This window comes from Gastrolobium bilobum, unplaced genomic scaffold, assembly GCF_033153095.1.
Source record: "Gastrolobium bilobum isolate Gb01-03AN ecotype WA unplaced genomic scaffold, APGP_CSIRO_Gbil_v1 utg2673, whole genome shotgun sequence".
NCBI lineage: Eukaryota > Viridiplantae > Streptophyta > Magnoliopsida > Fabales > Fabaceae > Gastrolobium > Gastrolobium bilobum.
The window spans coordinates 23,834-40,436 of NW_026898407.1; the positions used below are offsets into that span (position 1 = coordinate 23,834).

General features: G+C 35.5%; 1 protein-coding gene across 1 annotated transcript; it reads left to right on the forward strand.

Annotated features, from left to right (window-relative positions):
- The first annotated feature begins 12,128 nt into the window (after window positions 1-12,128).
- LOC133315841 (uncharacterized) lies at window positions 12,129-16,103 on the forward strand. Its single transcript, XM_061517519.1, has 5 exons — window positions 12,129-12,585; window positions 12,702-13,489; window positions 13,574-13,624; window positions 13,824-14,133; window positions 15,640-16,103. The coding sequence occupies exons 1-5, from the start codon at window positions 12,129-12,131 to the stop codon at window positions 16,101-16,103; spliced, it is 2,070 nt and encodes a 689-aa protein (XP_061373503.1).
- Window positions 16,104-16,603: the final 500 nt, after the last annotated feature.

Consider the following 16,603-nt stretch of genomic DNA (forward strand, 5'->3'; position numbering starts at 1 on the left):
TGTTTGTACATGAATGTGTCTTAGAATGATGTGTAGTATCCATAAATGCAATAAAAATTATTGATGAAAAATGTGAAATTTTAACTTGGAAAATTTTTAGGATTTCAAGACTTTGAGTTTTGGAAATATGTTATGATGGGATTGATGAGTTGTGGCGTGATTGTAGGTTGATATAATGGGATTGTATGATGTGTGAAGTGGTTAAAATTGGATTGAAAATCTCTTGGAATTGTCTTAGTGCAATTCGGCCATGTAGAGGAAAAAGTGGGGAGATTGTGTTGAAAAATTATTTGAATGATGTGTTGTGTAATTAAATGGAAATTAGAAGGGTTGTGTGGTGGTTGGAAGGTTGGAAAATCAACAGAAAAATAATTGGAAGTGTTTAGTGTTAAATTGTACATAGAGCAAAATATTAAGCAAAACGACGTTTGAAAAGACATAAAGTGAAAAACGACACTTGATATGGCCTTTCAGCAACGTAAGGATGCCTAAGAAAATGAGAAAGAAAAGTTCGAAAAATAAAATGCAAAATTGCACCTTAATGGCCGAACCTACATGGTGTAGGGGAGGATTTTTGACGTTTTCGTAATTTGATAGAATTACCGTGTATTGATTGTTCGTACATGGTTGTTGTAGGTTGCCGTACGTTGAGTTGAATCCCGAACCGTGAGTCGGTGGATTACCATTGGTCTTGGACCAAGTTGGATTGAGGTAAGTGAGTGGAACAATGCTTGAATAATTGTTAACTTGCATATGTTCGTATGAGTTTTAAGTGATTGAGAATGTCCTCTGTGTAGACATTTCTGTTGAGTAACGAGCTTAGAGAATATACTACTTTGGAGCTAAGTGGAAAGGCTTATTAAGGTAACCTCTTGGTACTGGGACTTGATCCCCTTGTGTGTTCCACCATGCCCGTTGAGGGTGATGGTAGGAAATGTATGTAAGTAATGTAGAACAACATGATCATGCATATAGTATGTATGTTGGTACATAGGTACCGAGTCTCTGGCCAGTAGACAGTTTGCCTTCGGGCATTTCGAACTTTCAATGGATAGGTATCCGAGAGGGAGTTCCAGTTGACCTAGGGTCGTGGTGTGTGATCTGGATAGGAGCACACTAGGAAGTCTCGGGTGTATGCGGATGGGAGGGGTACCTTGGTTGGATGTTTTTGGAACACGCCTTGGATGAGACCCGTAGGCTTATAGCCATTAGGCAGGGCGTTGCGTGGTATTGATAGCTACCATTCCAGCTTCGTCGTATTTTATATTCCTATGATCTCCAATTTCTCTAAATCCCTTGCTTTATCCCGTTTTTCAAGATGTTGTTTTATATTATTTATATGCATTGAAGTGAGCCATTGGGTGGAGTATTCTCCAGAACCTCTGGGTTACTGAGATATATTCGTATATCTCACCCTGTCTTGGGGGCATTATTTCAGGAGGTAGCAGTGGCACAGGAGCGGCGAGCAAGAAGCCCGTAGGATGAGTCGTGGGAGGACTTTATGCTTTTGCATTTTGATGGCCATTGGGCTAGACTAGATTTAGGGCATGAACATGGTATTTATTTATAGGATGAGTTTATGTTCATATTTGTTCATGCTATTTTGCCTAAGTCTAGATACAAGTATTTTATAGCATTTGGAGATTTATGAATTATGTTGTAATTGGATAATTGTAAAGATTGTATTTGGACCTTGTGTAATTTGAAGCATGTGTAATACGATGAAAGGAAAATAGGCCTATTTTAAGATTATGATTATATGTATGTTTAGAAAATGCATGTAAATGGACATTGATGATTGAAATAAGTTAAGAAAAAATAAAGTGAGCAATATGGTATGAATTGTGTAATAATTATAAACTGAGTTGGGTTATAAGTACCCCAAGGCATTGTTGGTCCTTGTGTGTGCCACCCATTGGTTATTAGGTACATTTGAGGTATTAGAAAGAATTTGCAAACTTGGAGATTTTTGCAAAAACAAAGGAAACTCTGGCGAATTTTCTGTAGAATTGGCAGAATTTAGGCGAACTTCGGGAGAGCATATGTCCCTCCACAAAGGTCCGATAGGGACATGTCATACGCCATTTTAAATCTTGAGATGTCCTCTACATTGTGTTAAAATTTGAAAACTTTATGGGTTGCACGCAGCCCTGTAGAAGCCTGTGAACATGGACTGTCCAGAACGCACCTTTGCAGGGGCTGTTTATGGCAGTTTTTGGGAAATTAATTCCCGCTTTGTTTCTTAGTCACATTAAGTGTATGATATGTCAAATTGAAGGTTGAGGTGTATAGTTTGTTGTATAAAAATTTGAGAGAAATTGGTTGAGTGAGTTTTCTGCATTAATTCATGGAGTGAGGGATGTTTGAAGCTGTTTTGGGGTTGGTTGGCAGTTTCGCTTGTCCAACTTCAAACGGCGATATCCGGAGAAAATGAGCTCTAAATAAAGCATGTGATAGCTTCTTAGAGAGGTAATTGAGTGTAGAATAACATGTCAAAATATGAGACAAACACGAAGAAAATTGAGAGAATTTAAATGAATATACCGAACCATGTTCGGGTAGGTAGAAAACGTAAAAGTGAAAAATTAGCTAAGTGAGTTTATGTGAACCCCGTAGTGATTTGTATTAAGTAAAATAAGATATAAAAATAGTTTAAACAAGTATTCCGCAAGAGTTTACAGTTATGGTCACAGCTTTTATTTATTACGCTTTTTACGATTTTAAATGCTCGCGTAATAAACAGGAAAAGTTTACTCGCATTTTTATAAATGAATTGCTGTGATTGTAACTGCGCTTAATATCATAATTAATGTTAACAATACCGGTATACAACAGGCTATTACACTTGACATGCTCAATTTGTTTCTCATATTTTCTCCCCCTTTGACATTATCAAAAAAAAATTAGTAGCATGAGATAACATAAAGCATATATAATATGGCACAATGAATAAAGCATGTTATAAGACATGAATGTGCATGTATCAAGAAGATGGATCATATAAGCCTAATTCCATACGCAATCTTTCATAAGTATCTCTAGGTAATGGCTTTGTAAAAATATCTGCTAATTGTTTAGTTGTATCAACAAAATTAATTTAAACATCTCTTTTACTAACATGGTCACGAATGAAATGATGACGAATATCAATATATTTAGTGCGTGAATGCTGAATGGGATTCTTGGTTAGGTTAATGGCACTTGTGTTATCACACAAGATGGGAACGGTCTCAAGTTTCAAATTATAGTCTAGAAGTTGTTGCTTCATCCAAAGAACTTGGGCAACACAACTACCTCCAGCTATATACTAGTGGATAGAGCTACACTAGCTTGCTTCTTACTATGCCAAGAAACTAAAGCGTTTCCAAACAAATGACATGTGACACTCGTGCTCTTCCTATCCAACTTGCATCAGGCAAAATCGGCATCGAAATACCCAACTAAGCTTGGTGGAAATCCTTTAGGATACCACAATCCCAGTTGACTAGAACCCACTAAATAACGAAAAATTCTTTTAACTGCAGCTAAGCGGGATTCTCTAGGATTAGATTGATATCGTGCACACATGCATACAACAAACATAATATCAGGTCTAGAGGCGGTCAAATATAAAAGTGATCCAATCATACCTCCATACTTTGTAGAACTACTGATTTACCTTGTTCGTCTTTATGAAGTGTACATGAGGAGCTCATGGGTGTGTCAATATGCTTTGCAGAGTCCATCCCAAATCTCTTTAGGAGGTCTTTGCAATACTTTGTTTGATGAATGTATGTGCCATCCTTTTCTTGCTTGATTTGGAGGCCAAGAAAGAATGTCAATTCTCCCATCATACTCATCTCAAATTCACCCTGCATAATCTTAGAAAATTCTTCACATAGAGGGGCACAGTAGAACCAAAAATAATGTCATCCACATAAATCTGTACTAGTAGTGTGTGATCATGCTTTTTCTTTATAAAGAGTGTAGTGTTAACTTTACCACGAATAAATGCATGTTCAAGCAAAAATTTACTTAGCCTATCATACCATGCCCTAGGTGCTTGTTTTAAACCGTATAATGCTTTCTTTAACCTATAGACATGATCAGGCTTTTCACAATTTTCAAATCCAGGAGGTTGCTTAACATACACTTCTTCATTAATATAGCCATTAAGAAATGCACTTTTAACATTCATTTGATACAACACAAAATCATGCACACATGCATATGCAAGCAATAGCCTAATAGCTTATAGCCTAGCTACAGGTGCATATGTTTCATCATAATCAATGCCTTCTTCCTGACTATAACCCTGTGCCACTAATCTAGCTTTATTTCTAACAATAATTCCATTTTCATCCAACTTATTTCTAAACACCCATTTTGTTCCAATTACTTGTTGGTGCTTAGGTCTAGGAACAAATTTCCACACACAATTTCTTTCAAATTGATTTAATTCATCATGCATAGAATTAATCCAAAATTCATCATTTAATGCATCATGAATATTACTAGGTTCAATTTGAGACACAAAGGCACAATTATTGCATAAATTTCTCAAAGAACGTCTAGTAGTTAGGCCTTGTCTAACATCACCTAGTACTTGATCAAGCGGATGATTTAATGCTTCTCTTCTACTTGGTCGTAGGGGTTCTTCTTCAATTTGAGGAGCTATTGATTGTTGAGGTTTTGCTTGAGCTTCCTCTTGATCATTTTATGAAATTTTTTTGAATTCACCTGCAATATCATCTTCAACACTTGCCCTTCTCGGCACATTAGCAGGATCATAATATTCATCAAAACTAACATGTACTGACTCTTCAACAGTCATAGTTCTTTTATTAAACACTCTATATGATTTACTAGATAAAGAATAACCAAGAAAAATACCCTCATCAAATTTGGAATCAAACTTACCTAGGTTGTCTTTTCAATTATTCAATACAAAGCATTTACAACCAAAGGCACGAAAGTGTGAAACATTGGGTTTTCTTCCTTTATAGAGTTCATACGGGGGTTTTTTTTTAAGATTTTTCTAAAAAGAATACGGTTTGAAACATAGCAAGCAATGCTAACTGCATCTGCCCAAAAGTGTTTGGGGACGTTGCTATCATTGAGCATTGTCCTTGCTAGTTCCTCTAATGTCCTATTTTTTCTTTCCACAACCCCATTTTGTTGTGGGGTCCTTGGAGCAGAAAAATCATGACTTATACTGTTATTTTCACAAAAATTTTCAAAATCATGATTTTCAAATTCCCCGACGTGATCACTTCTAATGGAAACAATATTCACACTTTTTTCATTCACAAGAACTTTAGCTAATTTTTCAAAAGAATTGAAAGCATCACTTTTATGTTTCAAAAATAAAGTCCATGTGAATCGAGAGTAATCATCTACAATCACAAATGCATAGTAATTTCCACCATAGCTTTTGGTTTTAGTAGGACTAAAGAGATCCATGTGCAAAAGTTGCAAGGGACGTGTGGTAGTAACCACATTTTTACTTTTAAAAGAAGTTTTCACTTGCTTACCTTTTGTACATGCATCACACAATCTATCCTTCTTGAACTTAAGCTTAGGTAGACTTATTACTAGATCTTTGGCTATCACCTTGTTTAGTTGACTCATCTTAATATGTCCTACTCGTCTATGCCATAACCATGCATTATTATCTTTAGAGACCAAACATTTAGGTTCAAGAGAAGACATACTATCAAGGTCAATCATATAAATGTTATCACATCTATGTCCAATGAGTCTAACATTTTTATCATCCTTAGATTCAACTATGCATGTGGAAGTATTAAATTTTATATCAAAGCCTTTATCACATAGTTGACTAATGCTAAGGAGATTATGTTTCAACCCATCAACATACAACACATTCTCAATTAATATGGTTGAAGAGTTACCTACATTACCATAGCCAAGAATTTTTCCTTTGTTGTTGTCACCGTAGGAAACATTACCATGTTCCCGTCTATGAAATGTTGAGAACTTTGAAAGATCTACGGTCATGTGTCTTAAGCAACCGCTATCCAAATACCATTTCGTGCTCTTTGCTCTAAAACAGACCTACAACATAAGGAAAATATAGTCATCGATTGGTACCCTTTGTACTTTTGGGTCCTTACATGTTAGTATAGATACATACACCAAAGCACAATAGTCCCATGTATTAGTATTGCAATATCAAGCACAAATGAGCATTATATAAGGGGAAGTTTTCACAAACATCATTGCTGTCTAAGTTGGACAGAATTGAGTATAAATGATTTATGGGGATTTAACAACTTTAATAAAATTATTTTTAAGGTAGGAGCATGATACAATTAAGCACAATATTTATACTAAGCATGTGCATCAAAAGATAGTTCAAAACAGTCCATACATGCTTCTTTTATATCAAATAGTGACTAGATATCATGTGCAAAATGAATATAACAATAAAACAGTCCATGACACATGATACATATATGTTCACTAAGTCTTCTTAGGAACATATATCATGTTCTTTACCTTGAGGCTAAAGAACATGCTATATGTATTAGGTTGAGGTTCATGGGATGTTGAGGCAATGTTGCCCACATCTATAGTCCTCTTAGGAACCCACTTAAGATTAGTTCCTTTTAGGCCATATTTCTTAATATTGCATTGATATACAAGATGACCACTCATGCAACAATATGTACATTTCTTAAATGGTAGCTTAGACATGAACCTAGGAGGATACTGGTTTGTCTTTCTTGGTTGAGCAAATGGAGATTTTTGAAAACCAAGTCCATATTTAGTAGATTCAACCCTTTGTCTACCGAGAAGGACATTCAAATTGTCTCTCCCACTAGTCATTCCATCAACCATTATCTTTAACTTATCCACTTCATTAGATAATTCAACACATTTAACACATGAAATAGTGGAAGGGGGATTCACATTATCACATGATCCAACAAGACAAATCATAAAAAGATTTTCATTTTTAAGATCGTCATTGTCTTTCATTAAATCATTTACAATGGTTGTCAAACTATCAACTTTGTTTTGCAAGTCATTTTTCTCCTTTTTAATTTTCTCAACCTTAGAGGTTAATTTTTCATTTTCAACTTGCAAACATTTATAAGCATACAACAAGTCATCATATAATGGACCAACCATAGAAGAAGTATAACAAGAACTAGTGTCACACATAGAATCAGAATCATTGCATGAAACATTATCACTAAAGGAGTTCGAAGAGTGACAAGAATATACCTTAGTTTGTTCATCCTCTAGATTTGCCATTAAACATAAGTTTTCTTTTTCACTACTTGAAGAGCTTGATGAAGCATCCAAGAATACCATATAGGCCTTCTTTTTCTTTTTTCCTTGACCTTTCTTGAACTTGCAATTTTCATATTTAGTCTTTTTGTTCGGGCAGTCCTTTTGAAAGTGACCTTCTTTTCCACACTCAAAACAAGCATTGTTTGAGTTTGCATTACTTGAATTGTTGTCTTTTCTTCTTTGGCCAGTATACCTTTTTCTCCTTTTTTTGAACTTGTTGTTGAAAAACTTAGTGAACGACTTCTTAAACTTTTTCACGAACATTATCATTTCATCGTCTTCACTGGTGCTTGATTCACTTGATGAAGTATCAGTAATCTTCTTACTTTGCATGCTTTCTTTGTTTTCCTTTGAATGAGATGATGAAGCTTTGAGAGCTAATCTCTTTTGTTTCTTCTTGTTAAGCTCACGATTAGCCCTTCTGTTTAGCTCCAACTCATACTCCTGAAGCTTTTCAAATAAAGTGGCAATGAACATTGTGGAGAGATCTTTAGCTTTATAGATAGCCGAAGCCTTTGCATCCCATTCCTTAGTAAGACATCTCAAAATTTTGTTAACTAACAGTTCATCATCATGGAAAATATTTAAAGCATTCATTGATGTAGCTATATGCATGAAGCATTTTTGCATGTCAAATATATACTCACCCTTATGCATCTCAAAGAGCTCAAAATCTCTAGATAATGCATTTTATTTAGAACGCTTTACTTCGCTAGTACCTTCATGGGTTGTTTCTAAAATGAGCCACATCTCACATGTGGTCTTACATGAAGATACCTGATAGTATTCGTCCTAACCAAGTGCATTAACTATCAAGTTCTTTGCTTTTGAGTTGTATTGAGCTCTCTCTAATTCTTCTTTAGTGAAATCTGTGTGTTTTTTAGGCACAGTTCTTCCATTGTCATCTAGTGTTGTTGGAGGCTGATATCCTTCCTTTACACTATACCAAATTTTAAGATCTACTGACTCAAGAAAAATATGCATCCGAGTTTTTCAATAGGGACAATCAATCCCATTGAAAAACGGAGGATGGTTGGTGGAACCACCCTCAAGAGGAATATCCTGATGGAAAGAAGCCATAAGATCTTTAACTCTTTGGCAATGGTCAATCACTCAGAGCACGAAGCTCTGATACCACTTGTTGGGCAAGCGGCTTCTTTAATAAGGATGCGGATGAACACCTAGAGGGGGGGTGAATAGGTGTTCTAGGATTTAAAAAAAATCTTTATGTCAAGTAAACTTAATATTTGATAAATCTAGAATTAGAATCAAGAGAAGCTAACCAAATTAGCTAGATGTTTTATCTTCAATTTTAATAGAATGCAACTGGTCCCTATATGCCCTAATATACTAGAATGAAGTAAGAGAATAGAATGTCGTACCTTGCACCGTGCAACTTCCGTGCGTAGTTAAAAGTTCAAGTATATTAATACAAACTACTTATCCAACTCTTTTTTTAATTTGTGCAGCAAAAATAAGCAGATAGGTAAGTGTAACTATAACCAGTATATTCACTTGACAAAAAAAAAATCAAAGTAGATGAGTATGTTGCAATTTCAATAAGTAGTATAACTTTGTCTAAAGAACTAATAAAATGTCTACCTATATGCTAATCAAATCTAGTGCTAACTTTATTGGCTAAATGGTGTAGCAAATCAAATATTAGCAATTAGACCAAAGTAACAATTTTCTCAGTATTTAAGAATTTTTTTTATTTTTTTTAAGTGCACGGCAAGTACTTACACTACTATTTGAGATATATTCAGTTGGACTGAGATCAAATGTCTAAGACCACTTTACCAAGTGCTAAGAAAAATAGATATGCTTTCAGAACTACAAAATTAATATCAATATGAAATTTAGTAAAGCAATCACAATTTTTTTGTTTGTATAAATCTTGAACTCATAAAATGACAATTATATCTCAGCCAATGTAGCAACTCAAAATTCCAGCAATATTTATGCAAACTAGTATTACTGTGAACACTTTAGTTTGAGTATCATAAACGAGATAAAGACAGATTTGCAAGATTATCAGTGTTTATAGGATATACCAGAAAAGCCCCAAAAATTATGAAGATGAGAACCTTGAAAAACAGATTTGATCGGTATTGAAAGCCAAGGTGTTGGTCTCTTTTGTGAAAAATGAACTTGAACAGGGAGCGCACGCTCAAAACAAGAAAAGTTCTTGGCAAGGCTTTCTCACATATACTCCCTGTTTGAAGATTTGTCCCGTGTAAGGAGTTTTTCTTGAAAAAAATTTCTCTCGTTGAAGATGGAAATTTTGGATGGAAGAAGAGTGCTAGGTCACTTTTTGATGTAGAAGTCTCGTAAAAATTAGAATTCTGAAAGCAATAGGTCTCTGACTTCTTTTATATATGGTAGGGTGTTCGCGGTCTGGATTGGATCGGTTTTAAAGCAAAAAACCATCCGATCCAATTCCTTCGGTTTGGTCATTACATCATCCGATCGGTTTGAATTTTTTTCAAATCCGATCCAATCCGATCCAATTTTTTTCGGTTTGGATTGGATCGGTTTTCGGTTTTTTGAAAAGCCAAAAAAATAAAACTTAAAAGAATTATTTTTAAAAAAGTGACGATGTTTCAAAACATTTCAAAATTCAAACAGTTATCAGAATTGGTTCACATGTCTTGTACATCAGTTAAAGGCTCAAAGATTATGTCACAGCCACACAAAATCAAAGATTATGTGAAACGGTTATCAGAATTGGTTCACATGGATTAGAAGCAGAAGAACTGCAGAGAACGCGAGAGATCTTAAAAACGTTATGTCACAGCCACACAAAATAAAAGGCGATTGTTTGAAACCAACAAAAAATGAAGGAAAATATTATTGCTTCATCACACGAATAACGGGAAGAAATTTAGAAATCTGCTTTGCTATACCTTTATCATGCCCTTGATGCAAATAAAATCAAGTGTTATAGTACCTTTGTTATATGTTTATTTGGCTGTTTAACGGAAGAGACAAACGTTGATTTTTGAGAAGAAAGAGATATGCTACTGGTGCCAGAGCGTGAGTGACTGAGAAGAGTGAGAGACTAAGAGGACGGCAAGAGTGAGTTTGGATGGATTAGGTTTAGAACTTTGGGTGGGTTTAAAACTGATGGGCTAACGCACGAGTGAGTTTAAAACTTTGGGCCGGCTATTATTTAGGATAGGTAATAGGTATAATTTGGTAAAAAAAAGTTTGGATCGGTTTGGATTGGATCGGTTTTCAACATCAAAACCGAAAACCGATCCAATCCAGTAATTTTTTTCGGTTTTTTTCGGTTTTCGGTTATTTCGGTTTTCGGTTTTTCGGTTCGGTTTTTGCGGTTTAAATCGGTTTGGATCGGTTTATGAACACCCCTAATATATGGTGATAAAAAGGTAAAGTAGCTATTTGATGTTATTAAGTGTGGGTTGGCATTCTTTAAATTTTTTACACCCTATGTCCACATCCACTTAAAGTATATCATGTGGTAAGAATAAAAAGAATACATCTACAGACTCTCACTTATATAAAGATTGAATAATAATTTTTTATTATTATTATTATTACAAATTGGATATTATAACATGCACATTATGCAATGGAGCTTAAAAGACATTTTATGATATAAGTAGTGTTTTACAAAAAATAATCTAACCTAATTTTTTTTTATGTATCTAGTGTCTTCAATTTGAATCTCCATTCAAGCTTTAACATTATCAAAACAACATGAACTGATCTGTGGTCCATAAGAGCCTTCATTTTCTTACACTAGGAGCATAAATGGGTTAGACGACCTATTAGAGGCCTATGACCTGGCCTTTGTGTGGCCAAATCTAACCTATTATATTTAGAAAAATAAAATATGCTCAGTCATTAAAAAAATCAGTTTGAAAAATGGTCATAGGTTTATTTTTACAATGTCTGATTTATAAGCTTACATGTCGGCCTATCATATTATTTAATTTTAATTAAAATAAAATAAATACTTAAATAATTTTAGTTAATAAAATAATATTATTTCATTTAATTTTTCTAATTCTAACTAGGTACTGAAGGTTTGATAAACTTAAATAAATTAACAAGTCTAGGCTAGATTTTTTAATTTTTTAATATAAGTCAGGCCAAATTTATAATTTAGATTGCACCAAACTAATAGATCAAACTAGACTTAAAATATTTTACATAGATCTTACTTGTTTATACCAAAACCTAGTGTGACTGAATCCATGTACATTACTCCTACCTTACAGAATTGGTGTGTGGTGTCGAAAGCGGACATCAATCCCGTAATACAATTTTATTTATGCAATAGTTTTGAGCTTGGAAATGTGAACATCATATATATTATTTATTTAATTTTAGATTTAATTTAATTATAGAACTTGGGGCAATTATTTAAATTAACTTAAAAATTTAGGGTTTTTTTTTTTGGATAAACAAAATTTAAGTTATTAGTATATAATATTAGAGTCCACTCCAGCTACTTTGGCCCAAGACGCAGCCCAAGTTAACATATCAGCTTCACATGCTGATATTATAGCTGTAAATGCACCCACGTGATAGAATAAGAAAGCTGTTATAGAAAACTGTTATATATTTCTGTTAGTCAGTTAGATTTAGTTACCTGATTATGCTTGTATATAAAGATAGGTAGTATGTATTATGTACTAACTTTTACCATCAATGAAATTTAGTTCTGTAATTTCTGGTAAGATGGTATCAGAGCTTTAAAGAAGCTCTGGTATTCTTTCTTTCCTTTCCGCTGCATTTCCCCTCCTTTTCACTAATATACCAGTGCTTCCTTCCTCATTTTTTCTTTCTTTTCAACAATGGCACAATCTTTACCAGATTATCTTACCAATCCTGCAAACCCATTTTTCCTTCACCCAAGTGAGAATCCTTCTCTAGTTCTTGTATCTCCAAAGCTGAATGGCAAGAACTACCATAGTTGGGCTAGGGCAATGAAGATGGCACTACTTTCAAAGAACAAAGTAGGGTTCATCAGTGGTGGAATTGTGTCTCTACCAGCAGAAGATCTATTGTTTCTTGCATGGGAACGTTGCAATACTATAGTGCTTGGATGGATTCACCGATCCACTGATGATTCAATAGCAAGATCAATTCTCTGGATCGACAAAGCTTTTGATGCATGGAACGATCTCAAAGTTCATTTTGCCCAATCTGATATCTTCAGAGTATCGGATATTCAAGAAGATATGAACAAGCTTCAACAAGGAAGCATGTCCATCACACAGTACTTCACTGAATTGAAAACTCTTGGGATTGGTTAGATAACCTTAAGCCTCTACCGATTTGTAGGTGTGCATATCAATGCAATTGTGGAGCATTTGATCAGATAAGAGCAGATAGAGATCGTGATTATGTGATCTATTTTCTTAAAGGCTTGAATGAGCAATATGCTCATGTCAGGTCACAAATCATGATGATTGATCCTATTCCTAATGTAGCCCGAGCTTTCTCTTTAGTCATTCAACAAGAGAGACACCTTCAATCTGAAGCAATTGTAGAAGTTTCAAGTGATCTCCGTGCTTATGCAAATATTTCTGATAACAGAAATAAACCGTATTATGGAAGAGGCAGAGGTGGAAACAGCGCAAATAGTGGACGTGGTGGAACAAGGATATGTACACACTGTGGTAAGAAGAACCACACTGTGGGCACTTGTTACCAAATCCATGGATTTCCTCCTGGATACAGAAACTTGCTGCCAATGAGACCAAGAAATGCTGCTAATCATATTGCATTTGGTGACTTTGAAGAAAATGCAAATGATGAATCCAAGAATGTCCAGAATTCGAACCTTTCTTTAACTTCTGATCAATATCATCAGTTAATGAATCTTTTGCAGTCATCTCATCCTCAATCACAGGCTTCGATGCAAGAAATCACAACACCAGCTAGTAACCACTTCAAAACCTTAGTTACTTGTTTAGCATCTAATGCAAAAAATGATGAAAAATCAGGTAATGGTACAGTTCAATGGCTACTTGATACAGGTGCCACAGATCATGTAACATCAGCTCGTTCTTTATTTTCTTCTTTACATCCAATTACTCCTCTCTCTATTACATTACCTGATGGATCATGTGTGCAAGCCTCTTATTATGGAATTATTCATATTTCTCCTCTTTTAACTCTGTTTAATGTTCTATATGTTCCTGAATTCAAGGTAAACTTGATTTCTGTTAGCAAGCTACTTTCTACCATATCTTGTTATCTTATATTTTTCAATTCTTTGTGCTTGATAAAACAGACCTCCACCAAGAAGACGATTGGTACAGTTAAGGCTAAGGATGGATTGTTCGTGATAACTAACCAAATACCAAAACACAAAGGCCAAAATACAGCCCCGATTTCAAGCTACTTTCAATACAACAGAAACAAATAAAGCCTCATTATGGTATCTTAGATTAGGACATGTGTCTTCATCTGTTTTACGTCAAATTTCTTTTCAGTCTCCTTTTATACCTTCAATGAATGTATCACCTTGTGATGTATGTCAGTTAGCTAAGCAACATAGGTTACCTTTTCCTTCAAGTATTACAAAATCCACAAATGTATTTCAACTATTACATGCAGACATATGGGGACCATATTCTGTTCCATCTATTCATGGATATAGATATTTCCTTACTTTAGTAGATGATTTTTCTAAATTCACATGGGTTATTCTGATGAAAACCAAAAGTGAAGTTCGCACAAATATTCAGAATTTTGTTGCTTACATTGAAACTCAATTCAACACCAATTTGAAAACTTTTCGTAGTGACAATGGATTAGAATTCATAATGCCTAACTTCTTTGACAGCAAAGGTATTATTCATCAAAGAAGTTGTATAGAAACTCCCCAGCAAAATGGAACAGTAGAAAGAAAACATCAGCATATATTAAATGTGGCACGAGCACTTTTCTTTCAAGCTCACCTTCCTCAACATTTTTGGTCTTATGCTGTCAGACATGTTGTTCATCGAAGCTCGAAGGTGGAAGGGAGAAAGAAACCTTACCTTCAAGATCTTCCCTACCCAACTATTCAGTTTTTTGTCTCGCTCTCGTCGTTTAGGAACTCATTAATCTCATGCTAAAGGCACGTCAGGTTCAAAGGTATCCCCCCTCCCATCAACCCGGGAGAACCAAATCTGTCTGCATTTAGCATTGACTTCACCTTTCAATGGATTGGCTGCAGTAGCGGATTCTTCTTGTAAATTCAAAACCGTTGGAAAGCTAGCGGAAGCGCCCTGCTGGGTAAGGGCTTCTTCTGGTTCCGGTTAGAAGGATGTAATTTCCTTATGCCCGAGAACTTTAAGGAGGAGTTTACCATGAAAAGGGCATTTTCTTGTACAAATCGCCATGTGTTAGGCAAATCACTTTCAGTTATTTCTGATTTTATGGAAGAAACCGGGCTGAAGCCCCTTTTTCAGGGCGTAGAAGCTTGTGTTCGAGGGGTAGATGTAGGGGGGTTGCGGTTAAAGAGTATTCTATTCCAGATGCCTCCTTTGACCCCTTAGGGATGACTTCTTTTTCGATTAGAGATGTAGAGTGCTTCCTCTTGTGAGGAGTAAAGAAGTCTCACTTCTCCGATTCAGAGAAGTTACTTAAGAACTATGAATGCAAGAAACTTCTACAAATCGGGTGTGTTTAGCAAAACCCAAGGTATTTCAACAACTCTAAAAGCAGGGCGAAAAGGTGTATAAAGCCAAGCCAATGATTAGACTCCTTTTGGGATCTTCCGCCTTTGATCCCGAAGACAAGTCAGCTGGTTTGCTCAATCGGATTAGCCAGAGGCAGGGGTTTCTAGTTCTCAAGTGTACAGCGGGGGCGAGCTATTCGAGTTACTTAAATGGAAAGCGGTCCGGGTAATAGAACTAGTCCCTTTTCTGTCCGGTCCTGAAGACCAGCCAGGCTTATCTAAAGCTATGTAGATAGATCGGATTGACCTCCTCTTTCGTGTTAAGGGGTCCCTTTTCAAGTTGAAAACAAATGATATTCTCAAGTTTCCATATCGAAAGCAGCCTTTTCAACCCCCCTTTATGTATCTTATAAACAGATTACCTACTCCTTTGCTTGATAATAAATCTCCTTATGAGACTCTTTTTCAATCTCTTCCCATTCTCACTCACTTACGTTCTTTTGGTTGCTTAAGTTATGCTCTACTATAGCTTCTCATCGTACCAAGTTTCCTCCAAGGTCCCAGAAATGCATTTTTCTTGGCTATCCAGAAGGTGTTAAAGGTTTTATTCTGTATAATCTTAATTCACACACTATCTTCATATCTCGAAATGTTATTTTTTTTTTAAGATAAATTTCCTTTCTCTCAAACAGATCAGCCCCAACCTACAGAAATATCATCTTTTCCAATTTTCTTGCCTAATACTGACACTGATCTCTTTCCTATATCTTCATCTAATGTCAACACTGATATTATTGCTCCACCAGCATCTCATGTTTCCCCAGATCATCCTCGTCGCTCCACACGACAGAGAACCCAACCTCATTACCTTCGTGATTATCACTGCAGTCTCTCCAATGCCATGGTTCACCAAATGTCTTCAGGTACCACTTCTTTTCCTGTTTCTCATGTTATTTCTTACAATCGTTGCTCACCAAACTTTACTAGATTCTGTCTTAGTACGATGATCCACACAGAACCAAAAACTTATGCTCAAGCCTCTAAACATCCCTCTTGGCAACAAGAAATGACTAATGAATTACAAGCCTTGGAGTTGAATAAAACTTGGTCAATGGTTGACATCCCACCTGATAAGCACATTATTGGCTGCAAATGAGTTTATAAAATCAAACTTCGTGCTGATGGTTCGGTGGAGCGTTACAAAGCATGTCTAGTTGCAAAAGGGTATACCCAAACCAAAGGAGTAGGTTACTTCGACATTTTCAGCCTTGTTGCAAAAATGACAACCGTACGGGTTTTTCGTACTATTGCATTTGCACGCAACTGGTTCATTGAACAGTTGGATGTTAATAACGTGTTTCTTCATGGTGATTTAACTGAAGAAGTTTACATGTCAATACCACAAGGTTATCAGACTTCCAACCTTACACAAGTTTGCAAGTTACAAAAAAGTTTATATGGCCTCAAACAGGCTAGTCGACAGTGGTATTCGAAGCTCTCTACCACTCTTATCTCCCTTGGTTACATTCAGTCCAATGCAGATCATTCTTTATTTGTAAGGAATGCCACATCTTCCTTCACTGCCATTTTGGTGTACGTCGATGATATTGTTTTGACAAGGAATGATAATGGGGAAATTCAATGTGTTAAGCAAAT